Source organism: Lathamus discolor, chromosome 3 (genome assembly GCF_037157495.1).
Source record: "Lathamus discolor isolate bLatDis1 chromosome 3, bLatDis1.hap1, whole genome shotgun sequence".
In the NCBI taxonomy this organism is placed as follows: Eukaryota; Metazoa; Chordata; class Aves; order Psittaciformes; family Psittacidae; genus Lathamus; species Lathamus discolor.
Window position 1 is genome coordinate 89050103 of NC_088886.1, and position 14547 is coordinate 89064649.

The following is a 14547-nucleotide window of genomic DNA, read 5'->3' on the forward strand; positions in this document are numbered from 1 at the left end:
AGATGAGTAAATTGCACCCTCTGCTGTCATTACAAGCCCAATGAACATCCTTACCAAGAGAGCACCATATAAGATGTATGAGATTATGGCTTCATCCAACTGCTGGCCACACTTCAGCAAGCCTTTGACAAGCTCTGTGACAGAACCTCCATTGCACAGCTGTGAAGGGGGCGGTTGTGAGAGGGGAAAAAACAAGACAAGTCGGCAGTTATTCAGTTTACTTGTTTAGACTGTGAACACCTACCGTGCAAAACTGCCTTACAACACAGGTCTGGGAACAACTAGATTTTTACCTTCCAGTTATTTATGTTGCCACCCCCCCTCAGAATGTGTTTTATTAGCAGTGTTAATAATCAATCACAGCAGCCTGGGTGGGGGGAGGGAAGTGAAAAATGAAGATTAGGAAATGTAATTTATAAAATGTAACTAAAAATCAAAATATTAAAAACAGGACTGTATTTTGTTTTTTAAAAGGATTTGTAAGTCCAATTTACATTACTTGAGTATTTTCACAATGATACGTGCATCGTCTTTTTGAAAAACTGTTCTTGTGCCAAGGGAAGGCCAGACAAAAAAGACTGATGCTCTTGATAACTGGGAGGCAACAAATTACAGTCATTTTAAACTTTCACTCCATCAATGTTCCCGCTGGCAGGCAATATAAAGTAGACAGAAGCCATATCTCTATACTCAGATTTGATGCCATGTGCTGTCAACAGCTGAGATGAAACATTCTGATCCAAAAAAGCAGCTTCTTGCAAGCATTTCCCACTAACAGGCTGCCATACATCAAAAGAAGAGAAAAAGTAAAATTAGAATCTCTGTAAATACCTTTTCACTTATATCATTAGTCCATGCCCTTCTAAGCAGCTGTTTGCCCTCCCCTTTCTCTTTCCTTTCCTTACTTTAATATTCATAATTATTTGATGAAAAAAAAAAAATCCCAAAACTGGAGAATGGACTGACATTCCTACATTTATTTTACTCCTCTAGACGTGTTTCTGTAGCTAGCACCCTTACCAACATTTCTGCCATACAGAGATCAGATGCACTTCAAGAGAAGTGCATTTCACCTTACCAGCATCAAGTTTAAAATACTACAGTGTAAATCCAGATAATAGTATGAAACCAGAAGTTCAAGTTTTGCATCCCTCAAATAGTTTTTATGAACTGTGTTTCAGTTCAATCATTAATTTCTGTGATATGTCAGTATTTTCCTTCATTTATTAGTAACTTCCCCTTGCATGAAAAGGTTTCACTAGACTAAAAGTTTTAGCCCATTGGAAGGCCCAGACCACACAATAAACAAGGTATCTTCTACGTAAACAAGTTCCTGAAGCAAAGATTCATTACTTGAAAACACTGATGAGTTCTGCAGGAATTTGACTTTTTAATTCATTTGTAGAGATTTATTTACCTCTTTTTTATAAATTAGGTGGGAAAGTTCAGCTCAATAACAATCCTCAAACATATTTACAGGAGAACTTCATCTCATGATAGAAAGTTCATGTTTTCCTTTCTATGCTTAACCATGTCCTGACAAGCCACTGTAAGTCAAAGATCTTTGCTTCTTGTTTTCATTGCACTAAATGTTCTATTGAGACAGACTGTACTAAACTTATCTTTAGCCTGAAAATAGAATACAGAAAAGCATGCCCTCACTTAAAAAAAATCCCTAACCTGTAAAATGATACAGACTGACAGCTGCTTGGTAGTTTATGTCAAATGAATGACTGACTATGAAAAACCCCACAGAAACTACTGCAGCTGTCAGTGACACTGTTCTTGACAGTCAGCAAAGATCTGGGTTGAAATGAACTTCTAAACTTTATTACCACTTCATACCTAATGGCAATACTTTAAAAAGTGAAATGACGCATGTTTAGATTGAAAAGTAGGGAAACACACTTTACAGTTGTCATGTGCTTCACCTATCCAAGAACTGCATCATCATAAAACCATTTGAGGTGACCACCTTTTTTACCCTTCATCATCCCAGGCATTTACCAAAGCAAGGTCCTACTAGTAGTGAGTAAACATAGCAAAACTGTGCCTGAAGAAAAGAACACCTTTCTATTACAAATTTTGGAACACACATCTAATGAATATATTTTATCAAAGACTCGGGGAACAAAGTCCAAGTACCTTGAGTATTCCCTTTTACTGAAAAAGGGTCATTAATTTATAATATAAAAAGTGACTTCTGTGCATACATAAATTTGCATATAAATTCCAAGGCAAGAAATAGTGTGACTTGCCTGGTAAATTTATCTGTTTAAGGAAAACACTTTTTTTTAATGCCAGATTTCTTTAAAACTTTGGATAATGTGCACCAAAACCCACTTGAACGAACATACTTAATTGATAAGGTCTGTACAAACAGCTAAGTCTCTCAAATTCTACATTTGACTTTGCTACACAGAATATGACATGATTTCGCTTTACAAAATTTTGTTGTAAGGGATCCCACATGTGATGCCTCTGTTGAATACACTGCACTTGAATTAAAACAGAAAACACATGGGAAACCAAGCCCAAACTCAACGCAAAGCCAGCAGGCATACAGTAAAAACCCACCAAATGAAAAATACCAAAGCTCCTTTTTTTAATAGTTACTGAAATTTAAGATGAAACATATCCAACAGTTTTAATTCAAGCTATGTAATTCTGTACCACGTAGAAGTCAGATGTATTGTTGGGATTCCACACCCTAAAGTGGAAATAAAGATTCCCTATTCTGATTCCAGCCACCACTTGAGAACAGAGAGGAGAGAGAAATGTTTAAATGGTCTGGTATTGCTCATTAGTCTGTGCAAAGCTCTGTTTCGATTAGTCTAGGAAAAAATCTAGAAGAAATCCCCAACTTGCAACAAACTTTGGCACTCGCTTAACCGGCAACAATACAACCAAAACTCATTTTTCATTGCCAAAATACATTTTGATGGCTACTCAATATGAAGAGTTAATAGGAGGCATTTCTATTGCTAGATTTTCAACAACCACCAGCCTCAAGTTTGAAGTTACCATAAAACAGACTTTCCCATTACATTTTCGCTGTTTGCTTTTGCACTAGACAGCATATTTGTTAACTGTATGCCATGTTAGTACTACATGATCTTTTGCATTTCCCTTAAGTGCTTGAGCTCTATAAAAGTTTAGAGAAATGTCTTGTCTAATGTTTCCTCAACCAAGAAAAAATCAAGCTGGTTCTAGGCAATCACTCATATCCAAAGGATTTGTGTGTTTTGGAGGCAGAATGTAGCACCTTGAACAGAAATAAAACGCAAGGACATTCCCTGTTGAACAAACTTTAAGTTTGGATGTGATTTTCAACAGTAGGCTACCACACATCATTTTTCACCAGTCCTTTGATTAACGGCCCCAATCAAAGAATCGTGAAAGGCTGTGGCTCTTCTAGCAGTCACAAACAGAAACCAAACATTTGCTAGTTAAGATGTAACGTTATCAAAATGCTTTTACCTCAAGTACTAGCCAGAGCTGTCCTCCCACATAATGATCAGCTTTGTAAAACATCCCATAAAATCTAACAACATTAGGATGATTCGGAAGAAACTGTAAAATATTATATTCTGCTTCTATTTCTTCATCTACATCCTAAATAAAAAACACAAACATACAGAACGTAAGAACACAGTAAGTCCATACAAAGCAAGTGCAAATTCTCATGGAGAAAAAGAACCATTTTTTAATTAGTTTGTAGTTTTAAACAGGTTTTCTTTCACACAGCTGAAATTTTTCACACAATACTATAAATTTAACCCACATCAAATTATGCCACTTTTGCCTTTGTTTTTATATACAGAAACATGATGTCTGTGTAAAGCAAGTAGTGTTCTTCAAGGATTCTTTCAGTGCATAATATACTCAGACAGAGAAGTAAAAATTATACTTAACTATGCTCAGTTGTCTAAATAAGAAATTTACACATGTAGTATTTTTAACCTGTTTTTAAACATGCATATTTTTTATATGTAAGCTATATATAAATACAGGAGTCTTTGATTCATCCTTTTTTTTATGGTCATCAGATGGGACCATACAGAGAACAATTTCACAAAACCTCAAAGGGGACATCAGTAAAAACATTCTTATGAGGAAAAGAAACACACCAGAAACAATTAAAGAGACAAAAAAAAAAAAAACCATGAAATAAGCAAATGTTACTAAATATTTGTTAATGAAAGAATTCTGTGATAATTACAAAATATTAATATCAGCACACAGGCCACAACTCAGAACAGTCCTTAAGCACTGAAACTTTTGTTTCTGCATTAACTGTGACTATTAGAAACACTTAAGCTCTCGCATGCATTTTCCTTTTTTTGCATTTTGCTAAAAAGGGTATCATCTTATTTACTACCTTCTTTGGATTTACACCAAAGAAAACTAAGATGAATTTCAGTAATAGTAGATGTCAGAAATGTAGCTTTTTAGTAAATACTTTGGCCCAGCTGTCATGATCAAACTCTAGCTCAATCCAACCTGAGCAACTGCCAATTAGAGCTTCCACTGAAAATTAGGGCCTTGGTTCTCAAGGGAAGCTAGGCATTTAATGCCCGCTAAAACTGGAGCTGGCACAGAACTACCTCTGAGAATTTGGGCTGTGCTCTTCTGGTTTTATCTTAACTATGGCCTCACAGTATTATCAGCTTATAAAAGATAACTATAAAACATCCTGAAGTTCACAGCACTTCTGTGATGGCAAAAGTAATTCTTTTGGGGAGTACACAGAACAAAATTAAAACATTAAGATTCAAAGCATCTTGTATTTTCCATGCTATAGCAGACCCCTAAGTGCAATGCCTCTGTGCCTTATCACTTGCATGCTCCAAGCACAGATACCTAAATTTGCACCAGAAGAATCACATAAACCTCAAAAAGAAACCAGGAAAATGCTGTCTTAAATAACATAACAAGACAGTGAAATTGTAAGTTCCAGCTTTCAGGTGCTGGTCCCAAACTACTTCTGTCAATGAATTCTGCATTTTTTTCCCTTCAGGATGCTTTCAGTATCTTATACATTTGATTTATATTTCAACTGTGTTTAAGAATTCTTTCACATTAACAATGAAGTTACAATTTCATAATTTTTACTTACACTGATAGGATCCAGAATCTTTACTGCTGCCAGACTCCCATCTTTCTTATTGGCAACCTTATAGACTTTACCATAAGTGCCTTTTCCAATAGTCTCTATAATTTCCCAGGTATCTGAGGGATCGGCTAATGATTCTAATCCAATCATATTGGAATTATATTGAAACAATCCATACAATGGCTTCCTGGAAAACATAGTAGACACACATACAGTGGGAAGCCCTATGTAACTCTGTACTAAAGAAAGCATCTTATGATAAAGAAATCAAATATTGTCTTAATTTGAGAAGAAATACAGATGGAATCACAAATGAAAGCCAGACAGAAAGATATTATCACTAAATGAAGGAACAGAAAGACAACTCACAATACCCACACCGACAAACAAACCAAGGGAGAAAAATAAGAAAGGGGTCTTGACAAATGCAATTCAAGACGATACCACTGCTGAATGCAAAAGCTCTTGATTTTTTGAGATAGATCGACTAGCACCTTAAACATACACTTGAATTTCTAAATTTTAAGGTTTGAGCCATTTCTTTGTAAGCATGGCTGATTATCTGCAAACCTGCTTAAAATAATTTTTAAAACATGCTGTTTGATTTACTTCTTCACCATTTCCAGCATCAGTGGCCACTATCTGGCATGAGAAATACAGTCAGAAAGAAATGTGAGTCTGGCCAGAGAAACTGATAAATTCATAAGCAATCAAGCAGCAGCTCTTCAATCTAATTAAAGAGATAATTTGTGGTTTTTGTTCATGGTAGAGAAGAAAACAACCTGTGTGCAAATTCAGATGCAGTGAAGGTCTGTATAGCAATATTCAGACAGAAGAATGTGCATAAACTCATTAGCATGCTTTGTTCCTTTCCAGGAGAAAGTTTTTCATTCCTCTAAAACAAAAAGTTTACATATGTTAAGGTAATTTACCATATAGCAGGCACCAAACATGGCTGTTACCAAAGTCAGGTTAGAAGTAGTATAATCTTTTTTTAAATGATAGCAAGCACATTTAGAGAAAAAACCTATTTTTCCTCCTTGTTAAAAACATATTTGAACTAAAGTTTGTACCAAATCAAACTGTTTTGGTCTTTTGACCAAAAGAAAAGAAGGACACAGCAAAGAAAGCAAAAGAATGGAAGACTGAAAAAAACCCCCAAAAATCTCAAGTCATAGAATCATAGAACAGTTAGGGTTGGAAAGAACCTCAAGATCATCTAGTTCCAACCCCCCTGCCATAGGCAGGGACACCTCACACTAAATGATCCCACACAAGGCTTCATCCAACCTGGCCTTGAACACTGCCAGGGATGGAGCATTCACAACCTCCCTGGGCAACCAATTCCAGCGCCTCGCCACCCTAACGGGAAAGAATTTCCTCCTTATATCCAATCTAAACTTGCCCTGTTTATGTTTTAACCCATTACCTCTTGTCCTGTCACTATGGTCCCTGACGAAGAGTCCCTCCCTAGCATCCCTATAGACCCCCTTCAGGTACTGGAAGGCTGCTATAAGGTCTCCACGCAGCCTTCTCTTCTCCAGGCTGAACAGCCCCAACTTCCTCAGCCTGTCTTCATACGGAGGTGCTCCAGTCCCCTGATCATTCTCGTGGCCCTCCTCTGGACTTGTTCCAGCAGTTCCATTGTCATTTATCTGTTGTGGGTCAATAATGTAAGTTCCAAGGAGAGTTTCTCACTACTATTCTACCCATTACAGCATTACAGCATACCACAAATAACAAACAGTATTCTGAACACATATAGTTAGCACCTCAACAGCGAAGCAGGTCAGCTGAAAGACTTCTCTGAAATCAGTGAACAGACTGTACTACATGCACTGAAGACAACAGCCACATGTAGCTCCTGATAAGCCAGCATTAAGAGCAATGTTTACTTGCAGGATGGGGAGTGGTGATGAATACAAACATAAACCGGAACAGTTGCATCTAAGGTTAAAAAAACCTCCTAACATATTGAACATGATGTGTTTTAATGCTTTAGGAGAAATGCTACAGAAGCGCATGTGCAAAGAAACACATAAAAGACTGCAAAGAGCTCTGATGAAACCTTACAAAAAAAAAAAAAAAAAGAAAAAAAAACCAACCCCAAACTGATACTTATTTCACTGTCACTATACCAACCACCCTATCACACAGATTGTCCAGAAAATGATGCATGGCACTCTTTGTGCTGATGTAATATTTATTATGCTGCCTCCCTCCAAGCAGCTGTTGTGGATAAATATCTTTTTCCTTAAAACAAAGCAATCTAGTCTCATTGTCAGCTTTAGTTCTAAGTAGTAAGTAACCCTTAAAATGGTATCGCCAAATTTTCAAAATACATTTAACATTTCTTTATACCAGAAGACAATGTTGACAAAATAAGATCTAATTCAAAATTGTTACAACTAGAGTCCGGGTGGAGGACTGAAGAAAAATTTCGTGAGTGAGCACTTCTATGCATTGTGACATAGAATTTACAGCATTACACTTGACAAATACTATCATAAACCTCTTCTGCTTGAACTAAGCCACCCTCTTCTTGAACTGAAGTAATACATGCCTAAATGAGGTTCTACATCTGCCATCAGTGAAAGTCCCATTGCACACATTGTAACCTTTATAACATTCCTATAATACATGGGAATGCTTCACAGTAAAAAAAAAAGGGAAAAGAACCATATCTGCCATTATCTTCAATATTGTAAAATCTGGATTTTTTTTTTAACACAAAACGTAAAAAATAAAGGGAAAAGCTGAAGTTGTAAAGTGAATTTGTGCTTTGCTTTTTCTATTTCCTGATTTGCTAAGCTTCAGAAGATAAAATGTCCTTGTATTAACTTTTTTTCTCTACAGAGAAAAGTTAAATACAAACACAACCACTTTTACAACCCCATATTCAGAACTTAACACTAAAATAACTGAAGCTAAAATTCCTTCAAAAAGAAATTTCTCCTTTCACTCCCCCATATCAGGCCTCACCCTTCTCTGGGCTTTGAAATGATGTGCAGAGTGGCTTCTAGCTGTGAAAAACTTAGCAAGGTCCTCCCCAGAGGGAGCCTCAATCTATTAAAGACCTACAGATTGCAAGTATTTCATGATTTCTGACACCAGCTGGAGAGAACTTCTCAGTGATTAAGTCTGTTCCACGCAGGCAAGCAAAATAGCCCACACCAGATGCTGAAAAATTACACTTCCCAATTAACTCCACTGGATGGAGAACATCTTACACACAGCTATTTGGGACTGCACACACATACTGCTTGAAGAATGACTACATGCTATCGGCAAGCCCATAGCAATGGCACTCCACCAAACCCCGTTTTGCATACTTGGGAAGAGACAGACTGCAAAGCAAAAGTAAGGACAACTTGATGGAGTCTTCTAGTCCAGTCAAGCTGATCTCAGGCTGAAACAGAGGAAAGTATCATTTGGGGGGGGTTTGGTGGTTTGTTTTTTTTTGTTGTTTTTTTTTTTTTAAGCACAGATAATATACTAACTTAAAATAAATCTTGTAAAAGTTGACCAACAAAAGCAAGAAATAGCATAAGACAAAAAAAATAACAGGCTTCAGCCACTGACAGGCTTTCTTTCATTTAACCATGAAAAGATATTCTCCATTAATACAGTAAATTTCATGGGTTTCTTTGTTACACCTGGATTTTTCTATTTTGAAAACATTTAACAGCCAGAATGAATTATGTCAGACCAGGCATGACAGACTAATGGCAGGCAGGCAAGTGTGCAAATAACATTTATCGACATTTAAAGAAAATATTCCTCTGTAAGATCAACATTTAAATCAATGATTGCATATTATCACCCCTTTACAGTAGCCCTAAGACACACTACATGTATTGTTTGATATAAAAGGTAACCTAAAATAAATAGGGGTTATGTACAGTGCATGAATTGTTTTACTCTCTGTGAACCACAGCTTTCCAGTTGTATTCCCTGGCTCTAAACAGCCTAAAAACAGCTATCTGGAAAATTATGTGGTGTCCTAAAGGTTCTACTGTGAACTTCCACGTTCCCATGTTCACAACCTATGTTGTGAAAACAAAACAAAAAACACAAACCGTATAAAGAGTAACTACATGCAGATTTTTTCCTGATGTAACTACTTCAGGAATAAAATCAGCAACTATTTCTTACACATTTATTATCACAGCTATCTTTCTCAGAAATTAGAGGAACAAAAAGGACTCATAAGCAAAAAAAAAAAAAAACAACAAAGGAAGTGCCAGAAATAGCTTTAAAATTATTGATCTATTTGCAGAAAGTACTGCCTTATTCAACTTCTAGACAACGATTTGCCTGTTGCCTTCCAGCACACACCCTTTTCTAGTTTACAGTAAAAAGGGACATTCGTAGAGGTTTTGAAATTAGTAAGAGCCTCACTCCAGCCTGGCAGTCTGGTGCTTTCTAAGAGTCTAACTGGTATACAGTACTAAACAGTTTTGAATTCTAATATAGCTGGGTTTGGACATAATAGCAATACCAGTCAATACTAGTGAAACAAAATTTACCATACTATGTCCATATGAGCAATTCATGCACAGGGCTGATTTTTACAATGTTGTATTTGTCAAAGCCCTAGTCCCCCTTGTGGAACAGCTGGCTTATACTCTTCCGGCATCTACACATACTGTAGAATAATAAGAATGTCATAATCAAAATGAAGGAATTTCACTATATTAGTAAGCTCAGTATTGCTTACTAAGAACAATTTGGAAAGGAAAGATGACATTATCAGCTATGGCTTTACCAGCCACAACAGCCCCTATTCTGTTGGGTAGTAATGGTCACACCCAGACAGCTACCTAAAAACCAATTGCTGGAGGAATTAATGGACCACCAAAAGGCACAAGAAAATCAATGGTCAGAACAGCTTCCTCTACTATTCTCCTCCTGCTGTTTCTCACTGGCTAGATTAAAACAAAGGGGATGTCAATATCCTGAAATGCAGCATACAAAAGAATCCATCAACACACCATCCTATAACTGTTCTCAGCTGGTCTCAGAAAGAGAGACTGCAGAATGTGATGTGCATAGTTCTTCCCAGGATAAAGGTCAGTGATAGAAGGAGATGAAGGAGAAGGATAAAAGTATGTTCAAAAGCTGTTATTGATGCTATAGAATCTACAAACAAGAAGAACCATACTTCAACTGATCACATTGTTTCACTAGGCCAACATAAAGGAAAAACAGGACAATCAGGAATAGAACTGCTATTATTTATAGATGAAAGGTAGATCCCTGAAAACACTCCTAACTAAATTCAGCTCACAGTCAAGTCTGTGCTGAATATACAAAGCATGAAACTGACCTTGTAGGTGTTCAAAATGGAGATGAAGAGGAATTGCCTTTCCATGCACTCAAATTTAAACTTTTTAAACTTTTTACTAACTGTGCCTAAATACACTCTCTTTTTCTACATAAAGTCCTTTAAATTCAGAAATATCTTTGTTACTTTCTTTCCTTCTGATTCCTTTATATGGATCATCTAGGTAATCTAAGCTTTTAGACTTGCAGTATCAGCCACAGGGCCACAACAGAGTGATAACCACTGGCAATGGATTGTGTTTGAATGCTGGTTCTGAAGAAAATGTGAATGTTTGCTTCCTTGTCTTGTCTATGCTTCCAGTTCATCACAGCATGAAACACAACGCTATTCCTTGGATCAGCCGCAGTAAACTGCCCAAAAAACAGCTACTGACATCATGATAGAGATATCTAAATTTCACCTCCTTCTCTAGAAACAAAGAAAAAAAAATTAAAAAATTGATTTTTCAACACTTTAGTCAAATGGTTAAAATATCACATCACCACTCTTAAACCAGCTCTGAACCACAACCATTTGTAATATTATAATCTTAACTCAAATTCTTGGATTAAATGTTGGAGTCTAAACCAGCAAACTCTTCATTAATAGCCTAGAAAATGCAAGCTAGAAAAGATGTATGTGCCTAGCCCAGACAATCCAGTTGCATGTTTTCATTTACATTCACTGCATCATAACCTGTTGCGCTGCAAATCATAGAATCATAGAATAGTTAGGGTTGGAAAGGACCTTAAGATTTTCTCGTTCCAACCCCCCCCAACATGGGCAGGGACACCTCACACTAAACCATGTCACCCAAGGCTCTGTCTAACCTGGCCTTGAACACCACCAGAGATGGAGCATTCACAGCTTCCTTAGGCAACCCATTCCAGTGCCTCACCACCCTTACAATAAAGAACTTCTTCCTTATATCCAATCTAAACATCCCTTGTTTAAGTTTTAACCCGTTACCCCTTGTCCTATCACTACAGTTCCTAATGAAAAGTCCATCCCCAGCATCCTTACAGCCCCCCTTCAGATACTGGAAGGCTGCTATGAGGTCTTCACTCAGCCTTCTCTTCTCCAGGCTGAACAGCCTCAACTTTCTCAGCCTATCTTCATACAGGAGGTGCTCCAGTCCCCTGATCATCCTCGTGGCCCTCCTCTGGACTTGCTCCAGCAGTTCCATGTCCTTTTTATGTTGAGGACACCAGAACTGCACACAATACTCCAAGTGAGGTCTCACAAGAGCAGAGTAGAGGGGCAGGATCACCTCCTTCCACCTGCTGGTCACACTCCTTTTGATGCAGCCCAGGATACGGTTGGCTTTCTGGGCTGCGAGCGCACACTGCCAGCTCATGTTCATTTTCTCATCGACCAACACCTCCAAGTCCTTCACCACAGGGCTTCTCTGAATCTCTTCTCTGCTCAACCTGTAGCTGTGCCTGGGATTGCTCCAACCCAGGTGTAGGACCTTGCACTTGTCATGGCTGAACTTCATAACGTTGGTGTCAGCCCACCTCACAAGCATGTCAAGGTCCCCCCGGATGGCATTCCTTCCCTCCAACATATCAACCGAACCACACAGCTTGGTGTCATCAGCAAACTTGCTGAGGGCACACTCAATCCCACTGTCCATGTCACCAACAAAGATGTTGAACAAGACCGGTCCCAACACTGATCCCTGAAGGACACCACTCATTACTGTACTCCTGCTGGACATTGAGCCATTGATCACAACTCTTTGTGTGTGGCCATCCAGCCAGTTCTTTATGCACCAAGTGGTCCATCCATCAAATTGATGTCTCCCCAATTTAGAGACAAGGATGTTGTGTGGGACAGTGTCGAATGCTTTGCACAAGTCCAGGTAGATGATGTCAACTGCTCTACCCCTGTCCATCAGTTCCGTAGCCCCATCATAGAAGGCCACCAAATTGGTCAGGCAGGATTTCCCCTCAGTGAAGCCATGCTGGCTGTCACCAAGCACCTTGTTTTTTATGTGCCTTCCAGGAGAATCTGCTCCAAGATTTTGCCAGGCACAGAGGTGAGACTGACTGGTCTGTAATTCCCTGGGTCATCCATTTTCCCCTTCTTGAAAATGGGGGTTATATTTACCCTTTTCCAGTCATCAGGAACTTCACCTGACTGCCATGTTTTCTCAAATATGATGGCCAGTGGCTTAGCAACTTCATTCGCCAGCTCCTTCAGGATCCGCAGGTGGATTTCATCAGGTCCCATGGACTTGTGTACGTTCAGGTTCTTAAGATGGTCTCGAACCAGATCCTCTCCTACAGTGGACCTAGGGTCTTCATTCTCACAGTCCCTGCGTCTGCTGTCCAAGACTTGGGTGGTGTGATCAGAGCCTTTGCCAGTGAAGACTGAGGCAAAGAAGTCATTAAGAACCTCAGCCTTCTCCAAATCCAGGGTAATCAGTTGTCCTGACAACTTCTGGAGAGGGCCCATGCTGTCCCTAGTCTGTCTTTTATTTACAATGTAATTATAGAATCCTTTCCTGCTATCGTTCACATTCCTAGCCAAATTTAATTCTAACTGGGCCTTAGCTTTCCTAATCTGGTCCCTAGCTTCCCGGACAACATCCCTGTATATTCTTCCCAGGCCGCCTGTCCTTGTTTCCACCTTTTATAAGCCTCTTTTTTCCTTCGGAGTTTCCTCAGCAGCTCCTTATCCATCCAAGGAGGTCTCCTGGCCCTCCTGCTGCACTTCCTTCTAGTTGGAACGCAACACTCCTGAACTTGTAGCAGGTGATCCTTCAATATCAACCAACAGTGTTGAGTCCCCCTGCTCTCTAGGGCTATATCCCATGGAACCTTACTAAGCAGGCTCCTGAAGAGGCCAAAGTCTGCTCTCTACATTTTTATTGGTAAATCTATGGCGCCCTTATATTTACAAGTAAAGCATTAACCTCTGTCCAATAATGACTGGTCATGTGTGTATTGTTCTGAGTGGGCAAATACATCCTCATGATCAGCCATTTTCTTAAGCAGAGCTAGGAAGGCTTTAGGCAAAGGTACAGCACATCTTGGCTCCTGACCGTCTGCCCTGCAAATCTAATGGTGCTCTTACTCAGCATGCATTTTCAGTCTCCTGAAGGCCTGTGTCACATCAGGAGGCACTGCTGACTCTTGCTGGGTCGCAAAGAAGTTATTTTACTGTGGAACTATTTAGCACCTTATCCTGCAACTCTTAGCATTCCTGCAACTTCCATCTCCCACGGAGCCCAGTTAATACTACTAGCATCTCGGCCCCTTCGTAGCTGCATCTCCCTCAAAAATCAGGGTTTCTTTCTGCTTCACAGAATTAATTTTTAAGTTGCTTCTCTCTTACCACAGATCCATGGCTTCATGACATCTACTGTCTACAACAGCCACACTAATTTGCTTCACTTCAAGCCATTTTTGAGTGGGTCTTGCAAACAATGTAATATTAGCCTTAAATAGATCTGTTTAGCATGCACAGAATGAGGCCATGCACTTTAAGTTAAACACTGCCTCAATCTACTCCATAATCAAGAATAGAACAAGCAACCACTGGGGTTTTCTAGAGTAGGAAGGTCTTAAAAGATCAGGGTGAGCTCAAGCCACTCCATCTTCTTTAATAAAAATGATGATTAGTACTTCAGAAGGTTTCTTGATACTTTGATTCTTCTATCTAATCTTCATTGATGCCAATGGTATTATATTAATAATCGAATTTCTGTTAGAATCATTCAATCCCACTCGTCTTCATAGGATTTCATTGATACAACATGCAGGTCTACAATAACTGAACTTCGCTAATTGAATATGTACAAAATCTAAAATGTAGCTAGAGTGAGAAGATTTGTAAACAGTAATTCACAGAACTAAGCCAGAAAGCAACTTGTTTCATGAGCAGTGAAAGTAATGAACATGATAAAGATGCACTTTTTTAATTTCTTACCATCATAATAATTATCATTCTTTCTTTCCTCTGATTCCCCCAAAAGACAACATCTACTGTAGCTAAACTGGAATTAGCACATGGGTGAAACAACCAAAGCAGAAAGTATTAAGAACAAAGTTCAACCCGTATCTTCACACAGGAGACAAACTTTATGGTTCATTCCTCT

The 14547-nt window shown here is 38.6% G+C and overlaps 1 protein-coding gene across 1 annotated transcript in view; it reads right to left on the reverse strand.

Annotated features, from left to right (window-relative positions):
• Nucleotides 1–14547, reverse strand: part of MYO3B (myosin IIIB) — a 195543-nt gene that overhangs the window by 171771 nt on the left and 9225 nt on the right. The window contains exons 2-4 of the mRNA XM_065670620.1: nt 5120–5303; nt 3481–3615; nt 55–159 (exon numbers count right to left, since the gene is read on the reverse strand). Of these exons, the coding sequence (XP_065526692.1) occupies nt 55–159; nt 3481–3615; nt 5120–5303 (424 nt within the window). The remainder of the gene's footprint in view (nt 1–54; nt 160–3480; nt 3616–5119; nt 5304–14547) is intronic.